This window comes from Bufo gargarizans, chromosome 3 (genome assembly GCF_014858855.1).
Source record: "Bufo gargarizans isolate SCDJY-AF-19 chromosome 3, ASM1485885v1, whole genome shotgun sequence".
In the NCBI taxonomy this organism is placed as follows: Eukaryota; Metazoa; Chordata; class Amphibia; order Anura; family Bufonidae; genus Bufo; species Bufo gargarizans.
Window position 1 is genome coordinate 188,403,241 of NC_058082.1, and position 26,895 is coordinate 188,430,135.

The 26,895-nt window shown below is 42.8% G+C and overlaps 1 protein-coding gene across 1 annotated transcript in view; it reads left to right on the plus strand.

Annotated features, from left to right (window-relative positions):
- LOC122931165 (dnaJ homolog subfamily C member 3-like) overlaps positions 1 to 15,063 on the plus strand; it is a 61,515-nt gene extending 46,452 nt beyond the window's left edge. Inside the window, exons 10-12 of the mRNA XM_044285170.1 lie at positions 7,613 to 7,745; positions 9,440 to 9,588; positions 12,156 to 15,063. Coding sequence (XP_044141105.1) covers positions 7,613 to 7,745; positions 9,440 to 9,588; positions 12,156 to 12,313 — 440 coding nt within the window. The 3' untranslated portion in view covers positions 12,314 to 15,063. The remainder of the gene's footprint in view (positions 1 to 7,612; positions 7,746 to 9,439; positions 9,589 to 12,155) is intronic.
- The last annotated feature ends 11,832 nt before the right edge of the window (positions 15,064 to 26,895 follow it).

Below are 26,895 nucleotides of genomic sequence, written 5' to 3' on the forward strand. Positions count from 1 at the left end.
TAGCTGTTAGTAGGTGTTGGCTGCAGTGCGTGCGTGCGTGCCTTCATGTAACCACTGCTAACAGGCTCTGGGTGGCCCAGACAGACCAGTAGAGAGGAACATTTGAGCTGCCAGCCAAGCACGAGCAGCTCGCATAGTTTTGTTGTCTGCTATCCAGACACAGGTGGCACCTTCATTACACATTTAAAGGCATTTAGCTGTTGGAAATGTGGTGTCATGGTCCCCATTACATGTCCTGGCAAAGACAGCCAGCCAATGCCCTCTTTGTTTGCAGTGGTTTCATGAACAAGAAAAGAAACCTGTCCTGTTAGACTTGAACCCTTTCATTTTTAGCAACGAATTCGGTTTGGGATCCCACGACAGTCTGGTTCGAATATGGAAGCCTCTTGGTGAGCACTTCAGTTCTGCATTTGCTGTGGAGCGACACACTACCATTGCTGCTGGTGTGAGGATCTGGGGAACCATCACACATCAGTCAGTCACCCCTAATAGTGATATAGGGGACACTAACAACTCAGCTTCCAACTGGCTTTTTTCAGCAGGACATTGGCTCGCAAACAGCAAGGGTTTACCAGGAATGTCTCCTCCAGACACTTTCTTGGCTTGCTAGATCGACAGATTTATCACCAATAGAGCATTTATGGGACCAGTTAAGATGACAGCTTCAGCAGCTTATGTGTGTGTGTGTGTAGGATCTACAGGCCCATCTGCAACATCTGTGGATATACAGTCAGGTCCATAAATATTAGGACATCGACACAATTCTAACATTTCTGGCTGTATACACCACCACAATGGATTTGAAATGAATCGAACAAGATGTGCTTTAACTGCAGACTGTCAGCTTTAATTTGAGGGTATTTACATCCAAATCAGGTGGACGGTGTAGGAATTACAACATTTCGTATATGTGCCTCCCACTTGTTAGGGGACCAAAAGTAATGGGACAATTTGCTATCAGCTCTTCCATGGCCAGATGTGTGTTATTCCCTCATTATCCCAATTACAATGAGAAGATAAAAGGTCTAGAGTTCATTTCCAGTGTGCTATTTGCATTTGGAATCTGTTGCTGTCAACTCTCAAGATGAGATCCAAAGAGCTGTCACTATCAGTGAAGCAAGCCATCATTAGGCTGAAAAAAACAAAACAAACCCATCGGAGAGATGGCAAAAACATTAGGCTTGGCCAAAACATCTGTTTGGAACAGTCTTATAAAGAAGGAACACATCGGTGAGCTCAGCAACACCAAAAAACCTGGAAGACCACAGAAAACAACTGTGGTGGATGACCTAAGAATTCTTTCCCTGGTGAAGAAAACGCCCTTTACAACAGTTGGCCAAATCAAGAACACTCTCCAGGAGGTAGGTGTATGTGTGTCAAAGTCAACAATCAAGAGAAGACTTCACCAGAGTGAATACAGAGGGTTCCCCACAAGATGTAAACCATTGACGAGCCTCAAAAACAGGAAGGCCAGATTAGAGTTTGCCAAACGACATCTAAAAAATCCTTCACAGTTCTGGAACAACATCCTATGGACAGATGAGACCAAGATCAACTTGTACCAGAGTGATGGGAAGAGAAGAGTATGGAGAAGGAAAGGAACTGCTCATGATCCTAAGCATACCCCCTCACCAGTGAAGCATGTGGTGGTAGTGTCATGGCGTGGGCATGTATGGCTGCCAATGGAACTGGTTCTCTTGTATTTATTGATGATGTGACTGCTGACAAAAGCAGCAGGATGAATTCTGAAGTGTTTCGGGCAATATTATCTGCTCATACTCCGCCAAATGCTTCAGTGGACGGCGCTTCACAGTGCAGATGGACAATGACCCAAAGCATACTGCAAAAGCAACCAAAGAGTTTTTTAAGGGAAAGAAGTGGAATGTTATGCAATGGCCAAGTCAATCACCTGACCTGAATCCGATTGAGCATGCATTTCGTCTGGTGATGTCTATGCGTTCCAGACTTCAGGCTGTAATTGACTGCAAAGGATTTGCAACAAAGTATTAAAAAGTGAAAGTTTGATTTATGATTATTAAAATTCTGTCCCATTACTTTTGGCCCCTTAACAAGTGGGAGGCACATATGCAAACTGTTGTAATTCCTACACCGTTCACCTGATTTGGATGTGGTCATTTCAAATGCATTGTGGTGGTGTATAGAGCCAAAAATATTAGTATTGTCGCTGTCCCAAAATGTATGGCCCTGACTGTATGTGTGTCACAGTATACCATACAGAACCTGTATGCCTCCATGCCCATCCATATATCATTGTGTATCCAGGCTAGAAGTGGCCCAACAGGGTACTAGAGCCTCTTTTCAATTGTACAGTTTTCCCCAATACAATCCTTCCGCTCTAGTGTACAATCTTTACATGAACACATAGAAAGTGTCATTTGATTCGAACTCCTCCATGGTCCATCTATTACACAGTGAGTGTAATAGATGCCACCTATTGGTCTGTAGAGATCACTTTTTAGCAGTCACCTCATTATCATCACAGGTAGGATTACACTGAATGGAAACCATGCATATCACAAAAGACGAGTTGCCCTGTCCAAAATGTGTCATCGTCTGCATTTCACTTTCTGATTCTTTTAATATTTCGGAGTAAGAGAAACTTTTGGATTTTATCCAGACGAGTGCTGGAGAAGATGTGTTCTCACACTATTGGAGCGGTCATGACAGCTTTTGTTGTAATCATATCAATATGACTTGAGACTTAAGATGTGGAGGTGTAAGTGCACCTTACACGAGGCCTTCTCCTCCATGTCGGTTATGTGCCTGTGTTATTAAGGTGGCGTACTGATTGTCGCTGCCACCGGAGACCTGATCCTTGATGTTGTACGAAAAGGTTAAATCTCGCCGCCTGCTAGATATGCTAATTAGAAAGATGTCGTATTGACATTTGAATTTTAAGCTGATTGATTCTCGTTAGGAAAATTGTGACTGGCTTACTCCTGGGGATTTGTGTGCATAATGCCAAATCGGATCTGTGCATAATGGATCTTTATTTGGCTTTCAGCCTTTTTGCTTCTGCTTGTATTCCAGCCATGTCTAATATCTTCTCTGGTAGGTTTGCTAAACAAGGATGCGGCTTCTCGAGGTAGAAGTGTGTATTGCTCATTCTGTCAGCAGGTAAAAGCTGAGCGAGCGCTTATTAATATTATCAGCCAGTACAATAAGTTCCTTATAAATGATTCACACCGGCTCTGGCTGATATATATGTCATCTCCTCTGCCATTAAATCAAGTCAAAAAGATGTTTATAAGGGGACACCTAGTTTAGCTCCCACCAGCCGGCTCGCTGCTTTGAGAAATGGGCATGTAAGTCAGGATAAGACAGGATTTATGTCACCTTCAGATTATTCTCCCAGAAATAACCTCTCAAATGGTGAATTATTACAGAGGTGATCACAAGATTTTCAGCCGCCTTTGGAGACCAGATAAATAGGATCGGCGTAGTTGAATTTATTATTTGTGATCCTGAGAACTGCGCTGTTCTATCTGTCCATGTTCCCAGGCACAATACACCATCTCTTTTTGCAATTCCCCGTTAGCAGAAGGCTCAGCCTCCTTAGTAACAATGTTCAAATACTAAGTAAACCTTTCTAGTTTCTGCCGCAGAGTTTTTCTATGGCAGCCTGTATAATTACATGCCTGGGGACCCTCTTGAAAGCATGGTTAGCGCAGGCACATAGTGTCTGATAAGGATACATTAAGTTTACTTAAAGGAGTTGTCCTATCTGGAAACATATTGATGGGATATGCCATAAATGTCCCATTAAGTGCAGGTCCCCCTTCTGTTTCAGGGACTGGCCCCCATTGTGAATGGAAAGCACACAGTGCATTCACCGCTACTTCTCCATTCACTGCTATGGTACTTCCAAAAAAAGGCGAGCCAGCGCTTGGCTGTTTTCAAATGTACCATAGCGGTAAATGGAGGCAGCCGCACACGCCAAGCATGCTTTCCATTCATGCCTGGGCCTCATTTATTGAGAGAGTTGCAACCCACACCTATTTCACAGTTATGGCATATCTTGTTGATATGCCATAAATGTCCATGTGGGACAATCTTATTCACAGATCAGAGAGCTGGAGACCATGCCGATCATGGGAATGGGGGTCCTGTGTTCTTCCATATGAATAGAGCAGAGAGCACACGTCTATTGCAGCTCCTATCGACTCCATTGCACTGCCAGAGATGGCCAAGACAGCTGCCACTCCATTCAAACCGAGAAACAAAGGGACTCTCGTTCTTGTGATTTGGCAGGGTTCCCTACTGATGCTTATGCCTATCCTTTAACACCTGCCCAAAATTTGCAGCACAACAGATTGCAGCAGAGGTGTCATAGTGGCAGAAGAGGTGTATGAATGACTAAAGTGCTAACCCAATCGGTGGTTGGCAGCTATGGTATACAGCTGACGCCCACCTGTAGTGACCAGGATCGGAGATGACCAATCCCAGTCATTTGACCCCTCAGATGACTGCAGCATCTGTCTGGATAGACTGAAGTAGGGGTTGCCTCTGTCTTTTGAATGCCCTCCCTTCACCCATTCAAGGAGAAATAACAGAGTGATGATCGGCTGTCATGGCAGCCTGTGGCTTGTAAAGGCTCCCAGACCTGCCATTGTAATCTTAAGTCCTACTTAAAGGGGTTGTCTCACTTCAGCAAATGGCATTTATCATGTAGAGAATGTGGGAGTGCACATAAGACTGCACTTTTTCCTATAGTGTGCAAGCATGGCCACCGCTGATGGATTGCATGGTGGCTGTAACCATGGAAATGGGCAGTGTATAATGTGATGGAAAAATGAATCCAGGCAGCAAAGGAAGCAATATGGGCAATCACAATACATTAGTAAGTGCCTTGTATACATGATAAATGCCACTTGCTGAAGTGAGACAGCCCCTTTAATAAAGGGGAAGATGCCATAGGCATCATAGGCTTCAATACAAAAGTATTAATAGAAATATGAGATACCAGCTAGATCCTGATAATCTTGGCCGGTACACAGGAGGTAGAGACCACACCTACTTATGGTAGTTAGTTTTGGATGTATGAATACTAAAAGGGGGACTAAAAAATAAAAGTAAAGAATGGTTTCTATTAAAAAAAAAAAAAAAAAAAGGGTTAAAGATTCAGATCACCCCTCCCCTTTCTCAACTTTGCATATAAAAATAAATAAGCAATAAAAAAACAATTTAGTATCCGTGTCCAAACTATTAAAATATGAAAGTATGTATTCTATACAGTGAATGCTTTTATGGAAAAAATGTCTGAAATGCTGTCTTATTTGATCATAAATAAAATGACAAAAAGAGTAAAGATAATGTCATTTTTAGCACATGGTGAATGGCCACGGCCACGGCCACAGCCAGGGTTGGCTGTGGCCAGAAAGATCAAAAGAGCATCTTTTCCTGTAACCCCTTGTCCTGCTAATCCTTTGTGGATAGGGAATAAGTTAAACCCATTTAATGTGGACCTGTCACCTCTCCTGACATTTCTATTTTAGTAACTACTGGCATTCTCCATGCAGTAACAATTCTGATTTGACCAGGTTCTGCCACTGCCTTATTATTCCTGTTAGAAGTCATAATTGAATTACTTCCAATTATCAATGAAGGTCCAGATGGGTGTTAACAGTTGAGGGTGTGGTCCCGCCACAGTCCGACACTGTCCATTCAGTGCTGCTACTGGCAGAATGTGCAGTGACACCTCCTGGTAACACCCAGCTGGACCGTCATTGCTGGTTTGGTACAGCACCTAGGTCTGCCATATTACACATGTTTGACCACTGCATTTGTGCTGTAACAAGGAGTGGGTGGCACAGGACTCTCATTCTGTGGATCCTTGTGTGGAGTCCCTAGCGATTAGACATTTATCACCTATCTTGTGCATGGGTGATGACTGTTAATGGTGGCAAAACCTTTTTAACAATCAGTCTGAAAATGTTGCTAATTTATGGCAAAAAAAAGCAATTGCATTTTACTCATTTTGGGGCTAGAAATCATTTTTTGAATTGGTCTTTAATAAGTCTTCTGTCATTTGTGACATACAAGGGGTTAAAAATAAGTCTGTTTGCAGGCTGTCAGGTCTGTTGTCTTTGAATCCCATCATCTGACAGCTCATGTGTAGCTCTTTTCTCTGATCTCCTGACCTCATAAACACTCATTAGAGCTCAATTGTAACAAACTGATATGGCTTAAATAAGTGTTTGAGGTTGGGAGATCAGAGCTACAGATAACCCAGCAGATGACTGGATTGAAAGAAAACAGAACCTGACAGACTGCAAACAGGATGATTATTTTTTTAAATCCTTTGTATGTCAGGAAGCATTGAACATTTTTATTAGAGACCAATTGAAAAAAAAAAATAGCCCAAAATGAGTAAAATGCGATCATAAAAATGCCCCTGAAGATGTCCATAGCCTTTTTAATGTTCTGTCAGATCAATGCCTCTGCGCAGGGTGATATGTCTGCACATCTCCTGCTGACTCCCGCTTGTTCCCGGTATAGAATTGCCTGGGAGTTCTGAGTTTTCTGATTTCCGTGCAGCCAGACAGCATTTGGATGTTCCAGACTGTAGAAATGGAATCTTTTTCATGTGTTAAATGACTATTAAACCCCTCCGTCTCCGCGCTGACATGAACGCAGATGTCACATAACCATGCTCTTTTATTCTTCCGTTACCTCTCCCAAGTACAAATGAAGTTGTGGATTCCTACCGCGCTTATAAGTGACTGGGCAGTATATTAACTTGTCAGCAGCGGGTAGGCTGAGTGTTTTGACAAAGTGGTAAATGTCAGTGAGAGCATCTGCTTATCTACACCTAATGGCGAGTACAATTTCATTTTTTATATTTTTTTACCTTGCTGTTTATCAAGCCACTTGTTGGTTGCGAATAAAATTTATTTATAGGAATTGCTTGAAGGCTTCCAGGAAAGCTGGAGTTTGACACTGATACATGTTGATCTTGTTCCAGCAGGTAGAAAAAGCTTCCACTCGTGAGACATTCAGGTTTTTTAGTGGCCTTTCTGTTTTTTGTTTTTTTTCTTATTACTGGGATTTGAGATGTGATGTTTTTCAGATCCATGTATTCATGTCATACTTCAGGACAGATTTGCACGGAGCTGTCAGGCGTCTAAGTAATATAAATTGGTTGGCACCTCCTGCTGTCTTGCTGGGAAACAGCACAAAAGACAAATGTAACACTCGCTGAGAGGGAGCATCTGCTTGGAAATCATCTGATGCAAATACTTTGTCTTACTTAAGACACCTTGGAGTAGGCCAAAAATAGAAGGGAGTAGAGAGATGCTGGTTCCATGTCACATAGAAGACAACAAAATACTGGGGCATATTGAGCATTTATATCAAATAACACGTTCATATTCTGTCTCCGAGAGGGAAATGTGCAAAACCTGTGCTTTGTGTAATAGACTATAATGTGTGTGGCATGCTGAACATCACTTAATCTATTGTAACAGCAGGGCTTCTGCAGGTGCGGCTTCCATCGCTCAGCTGGAGCCGGCTGCTCCAGTATTGTTCTGCTGCTGATATAACATGGGGAGACGTATTAAGGGTCCTTACTGTTCTTCATGTCTTTTCACAGCTATTCGGGATTATGAGACGGCACAGCAAAACAGCGAAAATGACAAACAGATAAGAGAAGGTCTAGAGAAAGCACAAAAGCTCCTCAAGCAGTCCCAAAAAAGGGATTACTATAAGATCCTGGGGGTAAAAAGGTATGTTCTTCAATATCTCATGGGCAGACGATGGAGGCTCAAAAAAGTTCTAATGATTCGCTTGGAAAAGGAGTAGCTGTAGGTTGATAAGGAAGCGGTAGTATGCTACCTCCAATATAGTTATATGTACTGTCCGCAAAGCTACACTGATCCCAAAGCTGGACATGTTCTTGCAAAAACGGTCAGGCAAATGACCCAGCATCCATCCTTTTGATCTCAGAGATCCCTTTTCATGAAATGAAAGGGATATTCCAATATTAAAGGAGTTTTCTGGGAACCAACAAGTCCCATAAACCCACCCTAATTATACATAACACCCTGGTAGAAAGTTTACAATATGCTTACCTTTCTAAAGTTGTAGGAGTCAGTCTCTTGGGGATCTGGTCATGTTTCGCTCCACTTCTGAAAATCCTACTACTGGCATTGTCCTTTGTCAGGTTTCTGACTTGGGCCATAGATGGGACGTCGCTTACACTGTGAACAGGGCCAGAGCTATTCCTCTCCCTGGTGCATACACAGATGAGGTGGCAGGAAGAGGAATAATTCCGGGCCCTTCCACAGTGGAAGAGATGTCCCAACCACGGCCCAGGCATAAACTAATGATCTCAGCGGAAGCAGGATTTTCAGAAGAGGAGTGTGATGTGATTCGGTTCTCAAGAGGCCAATCCACACAACTTAAAGGGGTTGTCCAAGGGAGCGGGCATCCTTTCACTGTTTACCTGCAACCGCAGCAGTGAGCAGCTGTAATTGCACCTAGGCCATCCCATTCACTTCAATGGAACAGCTCGTTCCTATTCCAGTGTATAAGAAGGAGCGGTCCCATAGAAGTGAATGGGATGGCTTGTAATTACACAAGCTCATTGCTGCTGTTGCAACGGTGAGCAGGTAAACATTGGAGCGAAGGTTGCGCTGGCACGTCCTGCATCTTCTCTTCAACCAGCTGATGGGCGGGGGTGTCGGACTCCCACTGATCTGATATTGATGACCTAAGCTGAGGATAGGTCATCAATAAAAACATGGACAACCCATTTAAGAACAGTAAGTATATAACAAACTTTCTCCTACGGGGGGATATCTGTAGTTAAGGTGGAATTTGCTTGGTCCTGCTGGGTCCTGGAAGACCCCTTTTAATGATGCAATAATGATATAATATATTAAGATGCATTTCTAAAAGAGTTGACCTGGACCTTATGTCTTTTTAGGTAAAAAATAGGGAAACTTGTATGGGCAAGAAATGGCTTTTATGGCTACGAGGACAGTTTATGAGCTAGTGCTAAAAATGGGGTCTTCAGAATCCATTGTTGCACTCTAGGCTGCGTTCACACAGTGGTTTACAATCTGATGTGTATTTCTGCAGCAGAAATCTGAGGCTGACCCTTGGATTCAGGCGCGGATTTGTTGCTGTGTGCAGCAGGTCTGCGTGAGGATTAGCCCCATTGTCATTCATCTGAAATAAGTAGCATAGCGATGTCTGCTGTGGATTTGTATTTATTTTTATTTTTATTTTTTTCTTCAGCTGTGATAAATTTCTGCCCAGCAACATTCTCACTGCAGGTGAACGCTTGCTTGGGATGTGGTTGTTGTCAGATTATTTGTACTGGTTACTTGAATAGCACTGAAAATATTTCAGCGCCTGCGAGATGCTCCACTAATATGAAATCTGTTTCACGCTTCTTTTTCATGGTGACGCACAGGAATGCCAAGAAACAGGAAATCATAAAAGCTTATAGAAAGCTGGCACAGCAGTGGCACCCAGATAACTTTCATGATGAAGTACAAAAAAAGAGCGCAGAGAAGAAATTCATTGACATTGCATCTGCCAAAGAAGTCTTAACGGATCCAGGTAACCTTCCTTCCTTCTGGTCACTGTTACATGATGATGCTCCCAGCTTCAGCTTGGGGTATTAAACTGGGCCATGCACTGGATATTTTTTCTCCAATTTTACTGCTGTTAACCCCTTCCCGCACCTGGGCATAACTACATCCATGGTGCAGGAGGGATGTATGTAATACAGCTGAGACTTAGCTGCAGTGACCAAAATCGGATAACTCCAATCCCGGTCATTTAGCCCCTCAGATGCCACAGTAAACTACAGCAGCATCTAAGGGGTTAGCGGAAAGCGACTAGCTCTCTGTCCTCCAATTGGAGTGCCTGTGGCAAAAGTGCAGGTTTCTGATTGGTTACTATAGCAACCTGGGGCCTTGTGAAGGTTCCCAGGTCTGCCATAGTACGCTGCCTGTTAATAGGTAGCCTGTCAAGATTCCATAGACCGTGTTAGTATTCTGTTGCAGTCTATGGTACACGTGATCAGATAATCAAGTCCCCCAAGGACACACACACAAAAAAAACATATTAAAATGTAAATCGGCCCCATTTTACATATAAAAATAAACATAATTTTTATCACCGCATCCAAAAAGGTCCAAACTGTTACAATATAAAAACAATAATAATGCACGGTGAACACAATTACAGAAAAATAAAAATTGCCAATTTTCCATTTTTGGTCATTTTAGCAACGGTGAATGGCGTAAAAACAAAACACATTTTCTCCCAACAAAGAATATATATTTTTCCTGTTTTCCAATACAAGCTGTGGTAAATTTAAATGAAGCCATTACAAGATGCAACTTGTCCTGCAAAATAACAAGCCTCTTGTCTGTGTGAACAGGAAACAAAAAAAAAGTTGAAATTTAAAATGCAAATAAAAAAATTGTCCTAGGGGTAGGGGTTAACAGTCTTTCCACTATTGAAACACTGACTGTTAAAGGGGCCCAAGTTAGCTAAAATAATTTAAAAAAAAAATCTAAAAACAAATGAGCGAACGGTGGAAGGTGCATCACGTATATGTTATTTTGTGTGTCATTGTATAAGAACAGGTTGGATTTAAGATTCTGCAAATATTTGCAGAAAATCGCTATTCTGCAGTCGTCGTCCATGACCGTTATAGGACATTTTCTCATTGCATATTTGGCTTTGGACACATACAAACAATGTGGAGAGGAGATTATACATCACAGAAACCAACTCAAATTCGGCTCTAGGGATAACCTATATCTAAACATCCTGTTTCTTATTGTTATACCAGCCATAAATATAACAAACCCGTTTGGCTGGAAGTTATAACCCTGGTTCCACCATCCCAGGTAGTGAGCAACTGCACATTAGGGTATTTGTTATTATAAAGAAAAAATAGAATTTACAGGGGAAGCTCTGACTAGACATTCTGCTCTCTGCAGGGGAGATGTAGTATTACAAATGAATGGCTATCCCTGTAATACTGTATACGGACAGGCTGAGCCACAAACAGAGCACCCTGCTCTGTAACATACATACAGTGTTATAGATTAAAGGGTTCTCTAGGACTATTATATTGATGGGCTATCCTTAGATAGGTCATCAGTATCAGATTGGTGGGGGTTTGACTCCCAGCACCCCAGCTGATCAGCTTTTCTCCAGTATCTCTGGAGCAGCACTGGAGTAACCAGCTTACTCCATTAAACGGTGGGAGGAACTGCGTAGTTTGTGCTACTGCAGAACAAACGATCAGTGGGGTACACCATCAATTTAAAAGTCCTGTACAACCCCCCTTTAATTAGAGGTTGTACAGTATAGAAAAGTAATTTTCAAATGCCAAATAAGAGAATTCCATGTAATCAGGGGAATCCTCCATTTAGGGTTGTCATGTTTGGGCCAGGGTGGAGAGCAGTTAGGCTTATTGCAGATCCGCAATACACAGGCACCGTTCTGTGTGCATGCCACATCACGGATGCAGACCCATTCACTTTGATGGGTCTGCAAATCCGGAGATGTGGAACAGAAGAACGGAACCCTACGGAAGCACTACGGAGTGCTTCCTTGGGGATTCGTGACGTCCTTCCGCTCTGCAAAAAGATAGAACATGTTCTATCTTTTTGCGGAACGGCCGGATCGCGGACCCAAATAAAGTGAATTGGTCCGCGATCTGCTGCACCTGCCCCACGGTGGGTGTTCGAGCGCGGCCACGGGGCGCACACGTTCGTGTGCAAGAGGCCTTACCCTTTTGGAGGAGCCTGTGCTACAGACAATCCATTGATATGAATAGGCACTATATATTACTTTTCCCTTTATTTCCGGCAGGGGTATTTACTGCCATGTTTCCTCATAGCTAACAGCTGATTGCTGGGGATGGGGAGATTCTTTGTGATCTGCTTATAGTTAATTTTAAAATCTAAGGATTATGTGACCACGATGTTATTCTTTTCCATTATGGCTGCTTTCCTGTTTTTTGAGGAATTGGTGTGGACAATATGCTTAGCTGTGGTTGAAATCCTTACTGTGCTGGTTTTCCTGAGTTCTGTTTCTTCTAACACTCAGTTTAGGAGTCCCTTGAAGACCTAAATGTTTGATATGTGTTTTATTTTTAATAGAAAAGAGAAGTCGATTTGATGCAGGTGAAGATCCTTTGGACCCTGAGAGCCAGCAAGGAGGAGGTGGGGAACATTTCCATCGAGGATGGAACCAGTGGCAGGGATTCAATCCATTCGGCTCAGGAGGACCTTTCAATTTCAAGTTCCACTTCAACTAGAGACTAAATTGGTGGCACTCTCATGCACCTTGATAGCAAAGAAAATAAAATGTTTTGTTACAGAGCTGTACAACTTCCCCGGGAGATTGGCTGGATGACTGCTGTGCAGGCTTAGTAAAGTCAACCAGACACAACTGTTTGGACACATTGTCAGAGAAACATTTTCATTTTCTGAGTATTGAAGACAGACTTGAATTGGTGTCCAGCTATTATTTTTCTTCCCAATGACAGTATTTCTAGAGGAAGAAATACTCATTTATTTACCTTCCTTCATCATTCAGGAACAATCCTCAAGTAGGGAGAGTTCCAGGACCCTCAGCCATCTGAGGACTTATCAAAGATACCAGATTATATTAAAGTGACAGTATAAAGCCGTGCCAAGACTTCATACCAAGGAATTGTTACCTACCTGAAACCATTTTCCAAATATGTAAAATGAAGGTAGATTATATCTACTCTACTTTTCAGATGTCTAGTCCTTTATAATCCAGACACTTTATTCTGGATCAGCAGACCCATGTGTAGGTCTCTAGGATGTTCCCGAAACCCATTAACAAATCCTTTACCAGCAGGAGAGGGGAACTGCTCTCAAACTGTAGTGTGCTTGTTTCAAGTCACAAGGTGTGTGGTCGCAAGTCCCTCTTTTTATGCCATCCTTGCTACTTTTCCAAAAGGGGGCATGGCCAACATCTGAGACTAATTTATTTCATTTACACTAGTTTTCTGGTTACAAATGAAGGCAGAAATCTATGGCAGCTCTGAACTGGCGCATGGACTGCAGGAGGATGTGCCTAATTTCTAATGAGGCCTATGCCTCATCATAAATATGGGGCATCCTCCAGCAGTGCAGGAGATATCAAGAGAGCTGCAGAAAGCACCTGCCTGTATAAATCCCCCCCCACTGAGTGCCAGGAAGGTGGAGTACTGTACATGGCATGCAATTAATTTATTTCAGTATGTGTTTCAGACACTCTTAAAGCCACCGTTAATATTTTAAAAAAATGTGGAAAGGCTAAAAAGAGTGATAAAGTGCATTACAGTTGTAGTTGGCAAAATACATATCAAAGATCCATCAGCCATGAGGTGAAAGAGTGTCTAATGTGTGCAGTAAATTGTCCCTTTAATAAATTGAGCACAATTTTACACTGTGATGTGTATGTTCAGGTAGCAGCCAGCTAAAGTATGTCCGTCATGTCCCAGTGCTGGATTGTCTGTTCACCGGGATGCCCTGCATTTCTACAAGTAACTTGAAAAGCAAGCTATTGAGTGTATAGTGCACCAGTTAAAGGGGGTTTTCAGGATTGGAAAAACATGGCTGCTTTTTCCAGGCAAAACTATAAGTAGCCACTGAACATTCAAAGTGAAAACCGTAGTCCCATCATTCTTCCCTCTCTCTTTGGCTTCAATTTTCAAGTAACTGGATATGTAATGCTCCCCACCCTTTCCTTCTCCACTGCTTAAATAAATGAACGGAATAGCGTCATCTGCTTCAGTATGGGATCACTACATCAGCAGTGTGAAGAGGAAGCGAGCAGGGAAAGTACTGAGCATGTGTGTCCACCACTGAGTGCAGGAGAAGGTGGACCAGAAGGATATGCAACCGAGGGTGCTTCTTTCTTTTTTTATTGCATGTATATTGCAATATTTTTTTAATTTGAAATGCCCTGTATATTGCATAGCAATGCTTTTTGTGGGCTAACTCCTTTAACTCTAAGGCCAGACACACAAGAGCGTGTTGAATGTGATAAACTCACAACGTGTCTGTGAGAGGTCCCTTTCTGTCCTCCACTCCTCTGACAGGATCACACAGCATTAAACTAATTTATAATGCGGTGTAACCCTGAGAGTCCTGGGATTTACTGTATTACACTGACAGCATTATGTCAGTGTAATTCAGGACTCTCAGGGCCACACAGCCTTATAAATCAGTATAATGCTGTACGATCCTGTCCGAGGAGAAGAGGTCAGAACGGGACCTCTCACTGACACATGTTGCTCCTGTGTGTCTGGCCTAATAGAACAACTGGTTGTGTTGCCCATAGCCACCAATCATCATGTATTTTCCAATTTTTTTCTTTGGGCCGAAGTGGTGCAGTTGAGTGGATGGAAAACATTAGAAATATGCTGTTCTAGAGCCTGACACAACTGCATCATGGAGATGACTATGAAATAGAGATAAGCGAATCGATCCATCACATCAGCAGAACTTTCTCACCAGGGGAGGGGGGTGGGCTGCTATGACTGTGCAGGGTTAGCTACCAGTGGCGCCTGTGCAGTCGCTGCCCTGACACCAAGCCTTTGCTAATTGTCAGCCCCTGTCCATCTAGCAGCAGGTGGGACAATCCGTCACAGGTAAAGGAGTCTTGCTGATGAGACAAATCGATTGGTTCATCTTTACTATGAATCCGTTATTCTAAATGTATATCATGAGTAGATCTCCTCTTAAGACAGACTAGTGAGTGTTTTTTTTGTCTTACATGTAAGTTATTTGTCACAGTTAATTAACTACTATTGATTATATTGTGATTGTTGGCAGAAGTTTTTGACATTTGCCAAATGTGCCTCAGAAGGACTGTGCAATGGTTTGATCGTGGTAGTTGACTGGATGGATAACAGACTTGGCTCGGGGCTTTTGTCCGTTTAGAAGATGTCTGAGCTGCTTTGAGATCATTGGTTCAGTGAATCCACAAAAATGCTACTTGAACATTAAACTATTTTCTTTTGAATGGAATAAACTTTTTTTGTGCATGTCTCTGGATCAGTAGTCATCTGGGATTATCCAGTCCTCAATTACCCATCTAGTAATTGCCTCCAGTTCATGTATTGGACTGTACCTTCCCTCACCAAAGTCTTCAAATTACTGAATATGGTTTAACCATTCGGCGTAAATATCAGCTGCTATACGAAATGCCCAGATAACACGTTAGACACAGCACCAGGACATCACATTTAAGAATGGGCGCATTTTGTGAGTGACAGATTTCACAATAGTTATTCATGAACCACTTGATACGTGTTATACTGAATGGAGTGAGGCATGGTTTACAAATGAAGCATGAAGAAGAGGTGACAAAGCCCATAGATTTGGGAAGTGAAAGGCTGAGCTAAACACAATCTTTAGTACGGAGCCATACATGCTGTGTAGGATTATGTACAGATCTGCATTGCCTTCTAGAGCAGAATATCTCCGTACACATGGAGTCTGATGGAGCATGCCAAGATTGGTCATTGTGTCTTATTAAGGCCTCTTTCACACGACCGTATGGCTTTTTCAGTGTCTTGCGGGCCGTTTTTTGTTTCCGTTTCTCTGTATGGTGTATACAGTAATTACATAGAAAAAATTGTGCTGGGCATAACATTTTCAATAGGTGGTTCTGCAAAAAAACTGAACGGATACGGAAGACATACGGATGCATTTCCGTTTGTGTTCCTTTTTTTTTTAGCGGACCCATTGACTTGAATGGAGCCACGGAACGTGATTTGCGGGCAATAATAGGACATGTGCTATCTTTCAACGGAAATACGGAAACTGAATGCATACGGAGTACATTCAGTTTTTTTTTTGCGGAATGGATGGTTCCGTATATGGAAAGTTTTTTCTGCCAGTTAAAACCAGATGATAGCACATATCTTTTTTTCTAATCTGTTTTTAGTTTATGATTGCAGATTTATTTATTCCATTTCCTGAACATTATTATGGGGGGCGACCATCTTGCCTGAGCTGTTTAAAACAGCATTTGCGAAGTGTTAAAAAATTGCTTTATGGCAGCCACATAGACCATAGACACAATGGTCAGGAGAGGACTTCACTGACTTCTATGGGAGAGTTTTCTGGGCATGCTCTGTGACCTGTGCAGAGGTCATTGTGCAAGGGAAGAATAGATGAACTTTGACAATTACCTACTGTGAATGGTGGATCCTGTGTTATCTGTCATTCTAATTCTGCCTGAAATGATATCACCTCTGCGTGTAGATAAGCAGCAGCAGTGGCATAGCTAGAAATGACTGGGCCCCACAGCAAATTTTTTCGCAACCCCTTCCTTTCATGCCGCCCCCATTCCTGTGGCTAGTAAAGATCGTTCTCTCAGACCAGGAGCGGCAGCTGTTCCATCCGCTTTCTACACTGTTCCAGCCGCTTCCCCTAAAGTTACGCCCCTGATAAGCAGGTAACTGCAGTAAAGTGATTTGTAAGTAAGGCTACTTTCACACTAGCGTTTATAGGTCCGTTCGTGAGCTCCGTTTGAAGGAGCTCACCCGAACGCCTCCGTCCAGCCCTGATGCAGTCTGAATGGAGCGGATCCGCTCAGACTGCATCAGTCTGGCGGCGTTCAGCCTCCGCTCCGCTCGGACAGGCGGACAGCTGAACGCTGCTTGCAGCGTTCAGCTGTCCGCCTGGCCGTGCGGAGGCGAGCGGATCCGTTCAGACTTGCAATGTAAGTCAATGGGAACGGATCCGCTTGAAGATGTCACCATATGGCTCAATCTTCAAGCGGATCCGTCCCCCATTGACTTTACATTGAAAGTCTGAACGGATCCGCTCAGGCTACTTTTACACTTAGAATTTTTTCTAAGTTATTAATGCAGACGGATCCGTACTGAACGGAGCCTCCGTCTGCATTAATATGATCGGATCCGTTCAGAACGGATCTGATCGAAAGCTAGTGTGAAAGTAGCCTAAGTGATCTATTGTTGGGCTTAGTGGCCAGTGCGAAAATTGCAGGATTTAATGGTTTTTGTTTAGTTTTGACATGGAGAATTTAAAGATAACATCACAAAAAATGATTTAGGAATATGTTAAAGGGAACCTGTCAGCGGCAAAACCCATCCCAAACCGCCAGCAATACCTTCAAGTAGCCGGCAGTGAGTTTCAAATGATTATTTTCTTACTGTAAACATTATTTAATCCTCTGTCCGCGCTATTTTCCAGTTAGGCTTGAAGTCGGGGGGGGGGGGGGGGGGATGGGGGCAGCCTCCTTGTTTCAAGTCAAGGTAACCGCGCCCCCTCCTGTGACTGACAGCCGGCTGTCTGGCATAAGCGCTGTCAGTCACAGGGAAGGGGGCGTGGTTACCCTGACTGGAAAATAGCGTGGACGGAGGATAAAAGATCGTTTTTCATACTGCATTCTGATGAGGCAGAAGTAAGAAAATCATCATTCAGAACTCTCTGCCGGCTACTTGAAGGTACGGCAGAGGCCCAGGCCAGCTCACATATACAGTAAAATATGACAACTGGCAAATAAAACTTCCAGAAAATGTATAATTTGCGATCTATTGAGGAAGGAAAAATAAAATAGGCTTCATTCAGGTGGCTGTAATGTTTAGTTTAGCATCCATATCACAAGTGTGAATCCTGGCCCGACAGTCTAATGACTTAAACTAACAGCATTATAGGGATCTAAGATGCTGTAAGTTCAGATGATTTACACCTGTGGTTGGGCCTGGTTTTGTGGCTATACTACAGACATTAAAATATATCCACATCACAAGTGTATAAATGAGGCCTCAGGGCTGCCGCATGCGGACGCTGATCCATTCACTTAAACGGGGTCCGTGATCCGCATCGCAAAAAAATTGTGCATGCACAACCTTTTTTTTTTTGCTGTGTGGAGGCGCGGACAGAAACCCCAAGGAAGTCTTCTGTGGCGTTCGGTGCCTCCATTCCACACTGATCTTCTACATTGCGGAACCATACAAGTGAAAGGGTCCACATCTGTGAGGCAGGGTGCATACGGCCGGTGCCTATGCATTGCGGACCGCAATACGGCAACAGCCGTGTGCATGAGGCCTGAGGTATATGTCACCCCTAGCAGGAGATAGATTTCCTTAAAAAGAGCTTGTCACCATGAAATTCAGTGCAATCTGCAGGCAGTGTGTTATAGAGGAGGAGGAGCTGAGCAGATTGATGTATAGGTTTGTAAGAAAAGATTTTGTAAAACTTGTAATTTACACATATATAGAGATATATATATATATATATATATATATATGCTATTTCTCATTTTATTGCTCACGGGGGAGATGTTATCAGTGACTGACGGCTATTTCTGTATACACACTTACAGAGGGAATGCTATGTCACTGATAGATGTACACAGGGGAGATGTTATCAGTGACTGACAGCTATCTCTGTATACACACTTACACATAGAATACTATCAATCACTGATAACATCTCCCCCATGTATAACTATCAGTGACTGACAGCTATCTCTGTATACACACTTACACATAGAATGCTAGGTCACTGATAACACCTCCCCCATGTATAACTATCAGTGACTGACAGCTATCTCTGTATACACACTTACACAGATACTGCTATCAATTACTGATAACACCGCCCCCGTGTATAACGTAAGTCAGAAAAAGCAGAGATTTAAGTGTATAAATTACAAGTTTTACAGAATCTTTTCCCATAAAACTATATATCAATCTGCTCAATTCTTTCTGCCTGCAGATTGTACTGCATTTTGTTGTGACAGATCTTCCCTAAAGGGGTTATCCAAACTGCAAAACATGCCCCTAAACGCCCGGGCCCCTCATATAGATTATACTTGCCCTGCTCCCGGCACCCCCGTCGCAATGGATCCCTGCATGGCCGCCACATCTCCCCAGATTTCAATTACTGTTTCCGTTTTCTTGTGCAGCACGTGGACAAGATTTTGTTAAATCTCATCTACCTCGCTGCTACTATCATACACTGCAGATTTTCTGTTGCTTCAAGTGAGATCATAGTGGTTTAGGCATAAATTGTGATTGATATATCTTCCATTGTGTTCTGTTGTTTTGGTGCAATGTCACTGCGTGTGGAAAGTGTCTTTATAGGTACCAGAATTTGTGATGCACGCTCACATCTCCATAGATTTGAAGAGTACAGTATGTGCCACATTTTGGATTAATTCACCAGATCCTAGACACAATTTTTTTTTTTTTTTACTTTTGCAGCACTAGTTTTGATAAATCTCCCTCACTGTGTCTCAAATAGGGATTTTTGTGGCGCATAATGTCACAACTTCTCTTCACCACATTCTAAAATCAACATTACAGATTTAGACACATTCAACAATCCAAATACATACTAGTCCTAAATATGGTGAAAACTAATATGCCACAGGCTCAAAATAAACGTATTAATGTATATTTTTTAAGAAGCCAAATAAGCAGGTGTTTTATTTCCCCTTCATTTAAGTCACTGGAGAAATTAACTCCAAAATCCCACACCTACGAGGTACTTTTAAGGGCTCATGCAAACGGCCGTTGCCAGGCCATGCCCTTATTGTGGCCCGCAAACAGCGGGTCTGCATCACATGGTGTGCACCCCGCATCCTGGATGTGGACCCATTCACTTGAATGGGTCCGCAATCCGGAAGGTCCGGTGCGGAACAGGCACGGAGTGCTTCCGTGGGGTTTCTCTCCGTGCCTCCAAACCGTGCAGACTGGCGGATGTGGGCCCTATTCAAGTGAATAGGTCCGCAATCCACAAACGGCGGCCCTATGGTCGGTGCCCGTGCACTGCGGACCTGCAAACGTTCGTGTACATGAGCCCTCAGGCTGTATTAGACAGCCAGATCAGGCAGGCAATTGTCATGAGGGAAGCGTTCCTTCCCGGCAATCGCCTGCTCGTTCATTGGGTACTCGGCAGCAGTATTACACTGCTAGATCATACTACGAATGCTCGTTAGCGATCATCTGACCGCCAATCTGCCAGTCTAATGACTCATTTACACTTCTGATGAAAAACAAACAAATAAAAATGACTTTTTTACTTTTTTCTAACAGCAATTATTTATTTGTGTGCCATGCTCACTAGATTCACATGGACCAATTTCACGCCACATCTTAGATTCTATTCACACAGGCATCAGGGTGTCCTTTTTCCAAGCTCTATGACAGCCACAATCAATCTATCATAATCCATCAATTCCTCCATTTATTTATTACGGTCTCATTGGGTTCCTACTACTTTCTGGACAGTATAGGGTACAGCATGCTGCACTGTTACAGGGGTTTTCCAGGATCTACATATTGATGGCCTATCCTCCGGACAGGTCATCAATATCAGATCGGTGGGGGGTCCAATTCCTAGGACCAATCGGCTCTATGAAGAGGTTTCAGCTCTCTGTGAGCATTTAGGCCACTTTCTAAGCCAGTGACATGTTCATCGGACACATTGGTTAGGCGCAGCTCAGTCCCTTTCAAATGAAGAGGGCGGATGTGCGATACCAAGCAACGTATGTCACTGTGCTTGGTTAGCTCTGAGGAGGTTGCTGCGCTCGCCGTGTGTGCCTCCTCAAACAGCTGATCAACGGGAGTGCTGGGGATCAGACCCCCGCCAATCTCATATTGATGAATTATCCTAACAATTGGTCTTTATTATGTAAATTCCAGTGAACCCCTTTAAATTAGTCATATAACGTGTCAGGGGTAAGCAATGTCTGGCAATCCACTAGTAAAACTACAACTCCCGGGAAACACATTTGATTTGACATTAACTCCTTTAGAAGGGAATGGAGCATGCTGGGAGTTGTAATTTCACAACAGCTGGAGTGGGCTGATCCCTGTAATAGATGAATGAAAGTTCCATTACAGGGTCATGTACATGTTACACAATGTATTGCTATGTATTACAAGTTTATGTGTGATCCCAGCCTAAGGGCAGAGCCCTGAGCATGGCATTATACAGCAGGGACGGACTGGGAACTTAAAGTGGCCCTAGATAAAAAACCTAAAGGTGACCCTATGTTGTAGGCGGATCCAGATTAACAGAAGGCAGAGCAACACAAGTAAGCAGGTATACCAGAAGTAGGCAGGAGTGCAGAACGAAACACCACAGTGCAGCATAAAATACTCCTTCGAAAGAACCATAAACCACAGTGTAGCACTAAATACTGCTGCCCATGCCGCGGTATTTAACTGTATCACTGTCCTGAGGACAGTGATACAGTTGAATTCAGGAGCACACCTGTAAACTCCGGCCAGGAACATGAACCTGAAGCTCCTAGCATTAAAGGCGTTTTCCCTGATCGGTGGGGGTCAGACATCCGGGACCCCAGCCGATCAGCTGTTTTGAGACGGCACCGCCACAACATGTGCATACCTTGTACAAATGGTAAAGTCTTTTTCGGTAGACAATTTGAAAAACACTTCAGAAGTGACACGTTACTTTTTAGAAGCAGATTTGATAGTGGATTCTATAGTCAATGGAGAAGCAAAATAACCTCCGAAATACTTGTAAAAACACCACCAAATTACAATCCAAAAACAACCTGTTTTCCGCTAATTCTGCTACTGATTTTTCTGCTGCAGATTTAAGCCATATGAACACAAACTAAGGCCCCTTTCACACGAGCGAGTTTTCCACGCTGGTGTAATGCGTGACGTGAACGCGTAGCACCCGCACTGAATCTTGACCCATTCATTTCATTGGGTCTGTGTACATGAGCATTTTTTTCATGCATCAGTTCTGCATTGCGTGAAAAACACAGCTTGTTCTATATTCTGTGTTTTTCACGCAGCCCTGGTCCCATAGAAGTGAATGGGGCTTCAGTGAAAAACACATTGCATCCGGAAGCAAGTGCGAATGCAGTGCGTTTTTCACTGATAGTTGCTAGGAGATGTTTGTAAACCTTTAGTTTTTTATCACGCGCGTGAAAAACACATGAAAACGCATTGCACCCGCGCGGAAAAAACTGAACAACTGAACGCAATTGCAGACAAAACTGACTGAACTTGCTGGCAAAATGGTGCGAGTTTTACTGAACGCATCCGGACCTAATCTGTCACGCTCGTGTGAAAGAGGCCTAGGGCCTCATGCACACAAACGTATTTTCTTTCCAGGTCTGTTTTTTTTTTGTTTTTTTTGCAGACCGTATACGGAACCATTCATTTCAATGGGTCCGCAAAAATAAAAAGGCAGTTACTCCGTGTGCATTCTGTTTCCGTATGTCCGTTCCGCAAAATAATAGAACATGTGCTATTATTGTCCGCATTACGGACAAGGATAGGACTGTTCTATTAGGGGCCAGCTGTTCTGTTCTGCAAAATACAGAATGCACACGGACGTCATCCGTATTTTTTGCAGATCTGTTTTTGCGGGCCGCAAAATACATACGGTCGTGTGCATGAGGCCTGTATGGAGGTGTTTTACCATAGAAGCAATGCTCCTAAAAGAGAATACCACTGTATATATGGAGTCTGATGGAGCATGTAACTGAAGGATTTACAGACGGAGAGTGGAGGCTTCCTGGACTTCTATGAAAGCTATATTATGTGCCATGTGCATGAGGACAAAGTACAGAGCATCCCATACAAACAAACTCCACAAATTTTGGAACAAAAAAAAAAGCATAAATTACTTTACTTAAACATTTGGAAGTTAATTCTCCTCAGCCCCATATTGAGGATGTAAATGTTTTAGTGTTCATAATGAATGATGGTGCTCCATCCATGTAAAATGTTGCACAACCATGACACTGAAGCAGAACTCAAGTTTCTTAATTAAAGTAATCAATGCCTCATCAACCACAATTACCTCTAATCATTTGTCATTTCAGAAATAGCTTGAAATTCCGATGTTTTTCCCTAAAATCTGTAAAGAAAAGTGCAAAGCTAATCATGCTTAATCCCCACAGTGTGAGGCCTGAATAATTACATTACAGGCAAATTATAGCTAAATAAATGTTGTGGTTAAATGAAGGAATATTTTGCAGAATTTGTGTACTCTTAGGACTCCTGCAAACGGCTGTAAGGCTCCATTCAGACGTCCGTAACGTGTTTTGCGGATCCGCAAAACAAGGACAGTGGCATTTTGCGGACCACACATTGCCAGCACTAATAGAATATGCCTATTCTTGTCCGCAATTGTGGACAAGAATAGGACATGTTCTATTTTTTTTTCAGGAACGGAATTGCGGACCGGGAAGTGCGGGTCTGCAATTCCGTATCCGGGCAGCACATCATGCTGCCCTATAGAAATGAAGGGGGCCGCAATTCCGTTCCGCAAAATGTGGAACAAAATTGCGGATGTGTGAATGGACCCTAAGTGTTTTGCAGTCCACAAATCGCAGATTCCGGCTGAGTGCAAGCCACTATTTTTAACTTCTGTAAAAATGTCTTATTCTTGTCCGCAAAATAGACAAGAATATGAAATGGTCTATTTTTTTTGAAGAGCCACGGAAAAAGTGTGTATGTGGACAGCACATGGGTGTGAATGGGTCCGCATCCGATCCGCAAAAAGGCTTGGATCGGATGCGGACTGAAACTGTGGCCATGTGCATGAGCTCTTAATCGTATCCATCTATACAGAATAATATATATCTGTGTCAGTTGCAATGGAGGAATTTCTAAGGCTGCTTTCACACAGCCAGTGTTTGACCGGTGATTGTGATCCAAAACCAGGAGCCGTCCAAAAAAACAGAACAGGTGAAAGTCTTTCCATTATACCGTATCTCTGTGTAGGTCTACCCCAGGTTAGGCTCACCATTAATGATGGAAATCATAGAACAAACACTGACTGTGTGAAAGAGGCCTAAAACTTTCCTGTCCTTATCTCTTTAAAGGGGTCGTCTGGCCAATTAGAACTTTTTAATAATGCCCAGAATGGTGTAAATGAATAAAATAAGTCATACTAAACTAATCAATCCCCCTGCCGTTCCTGTTTCAACACTTCAGTCTCCTGTAGGTCAGTAATTCCTTGTCCCTCCCCACACATAGGAAATTTCCACTCAGCCCAACACTGGATGCACCAGGGACCTGCCTGTCATTTTGGCTAGGCAAGCATTTCCTCTGTGTCAAGAGGGACCAGAAGGTTCAGAACAGGAATGGTCAGGAACATTAAGGAAAGTATGGATAACCCCTTTTAGACTTGGTTGCAGTTTTCCTCTTGTAAGAATAAGTAAAAAATAATAATCCACGTGTGCCTAATGCATGAAAAAACATGTAAAAATGTATTGGTCATAAAATAGTAGCAAACTTAATGGGTTAGGCCAAGTTTAGAAAAACATATTTATTTTCTTCCATAAATGACACTTGTCCATGTTGTGGCTGGAATTGCAGCTCAGCTCTAATGAAGTGAATGTGAGGCCAGGAGATGAATTACTTCTCGTGTTCCCCAAATAAAGAGTCAATGCATTTTATGCCAGTCACCACTAGAGGGAGCTCAGTGCAAAGAAATTATTTACAGCCTCCATTGATATAAATAAAAAGTGTAGAAATTCCTAAGCACTGAGCTCCCTCTAGTTGTGACTTCAGGCAGCTTGTTTTATAAAATGCTTTATGAAAGGAAATATTTTCCAATTGTGGAAAAATGTGTTCAGATTGAGCACATAGAAGTCAGATAAAGTAGGTGAGGCTGAGCATATCTTTTGTTTTATTACAATTATTTTCTACATTAAAAATGTCTACCACTTCTTAGTAGTGAAAATAAAAACACAAGTAGTTTACATGTAGTAAACAGTTAATCTGTTATACTTCCTGGGACCATCATCTAAAACTTTTGTCCGTGGGGGGTGGTGGCCTGCAGCCAAGATGGCTAGACGTGTCTGAGCGGGGCTCCATGGCAGCAGCTGCCACAGGATAAATCCTGACCTCACCCAACCACAGACTGACCCCTGCAAGTGCCCTAACATCGGCGAGCAAACACAAAACCCATACCTGACAGGGAGAGCGGTGACATCATGGTGAGCGTAGAGAGCTTCCCCCAGCCGGTGTGGAATAGAGTGCCGAGGTGGGGGATCAGTTTGTGGGCCACTATGGAGGGATTGGAGAGTTGACTCCACAGGGCTTGAAGTTCCCTTCTTTTTCCCGCCACCCTGCCATCTTTCTTAGGCTCCAGAGGCAGCAAGAAGAGGGGGACAAGCCTTGAACGGTGTGTCTCGGCCTAGTTTACTTCTTCAGGACCACTCCCTGATTTAGCAAAACACAGTAATTTTGCTTCTAGTCCTGCCTAGTTAGGCAAGTTTTCTATTTCGACTTTAGTTGCAGGGGGTCATAGCTTCCTCAGTGTCTCTCTCTCTGACCCCTGGTTATTGATAATAAGCCTGAGAGAAGCACCTCCCAACAAAAGGGACTCTGAGCTCTGGTATCACCTTCAATTTACTGTTGTCATCCTGACATAACAATGGGGCCAAAGTAACCACAAAGTGCTAGTGAGAGACTGCAGGAATTTGCTAGACAGCCGCTTGAGAACTTACTCCCACCATTACCGCAGTTCACTGTACACACTAGAGCCAGTACTACCACGGATCTGGCAGCAATGGAAATGCCTACTGAGGAGGGGCCTGAAGATCTCACACTGAAGCAGGTATCAGCCCAAGTCCTAGAGACAATCACAGCGTGCAAGACATCCCTTACTGGGAAACGAAGTAAAAATTTACCTGGAACTCTTATGTCAAGATTTGCATAACCAATGGGACAGAGTACAACACACTGAGGAGCGCATATCTCTCATAAAGGATGTTACCGCCACTGTTCCTAGATTCATATATGAATCTACACAGTCCCTTTAGAGATCCTCGGGATATAATTCATAATACTATGTTGGTCTGTGGGACCAAATAATCCCTTTAGGGATCTCTTTTTAACAGTTAAAAAGTTTTACTTTATTGTTTATAATATTTACTCACAAGACATAAACAAAAATTAGAGAAAATATAAAGAAAAGTTCTTTTAAAAATCTCAGTTGTGAGGAGTTAGGAGAAAAAGCAATAACTAAGCCTAGTTGCCTAGTTTTGCAACCTTTGCTGGCAATATCTTGCTAGATACAGTATATTGACAATTATCACATGGTATGGTGACTGTAGGTGTGTGAGAGCCTCACCTTTTGAATAAGAATCACTTGGATATCTATTTATGGGTTTAGCACTGGGACTATATGCTTTATTTATTTGGAGTGCAAGTAGAAAACCTTTATTTGAGGCCTCCTGTATTCAGTTCCTATTGTACTGGGGCTCACAGATTGTTTCCAGTCCCCTGCTTATGATACTTTTATGTCTGCACAACAATTGGATACAGATTGGCTTACAATGTTGCCTCTATTTATGCCATAGAGGTCAATGTAGCCGTATCTCTCTGTCCATACAGCTGCCAAACTTCTATTTCCTGACTTGCTATTCTAGCTATCTGACACTAGGGGTCGGCTTCACACACCGTATCTAATCAGTCACAATCTGCCACTATATGCTTTTATATAAAGTCTGTATATCAACGCTGAGATACAGACTTTATATAAAAGCATATAGTGGCAGATTGTGACTGATTAGATACGGTGTGTGAAGCCGACCCCTAGTGTCAGATAGCTAGAATAGCAAGTCAGGAAATAGAAGTTTGGCAGCTGTATGGACAGAGAGATACGGCTACATTGACCTCTATGGCATAAATAGAGGCAACATTGTAAGCCAATCTGTATCCAATTGTTGTGCAGACATAAAAGTATCATAAGCAGGGGACTGGAAACAATCTGTGAGCCCCAGTACAATAGGAACTGAATACAGGAGGCCTCAAATAAAGGTTTTCTACTTGCACTCCAAATAAATAAAGCATATAGTCCCAGTGCTAAACCCATAAATAGATATCCAAGTGATTCT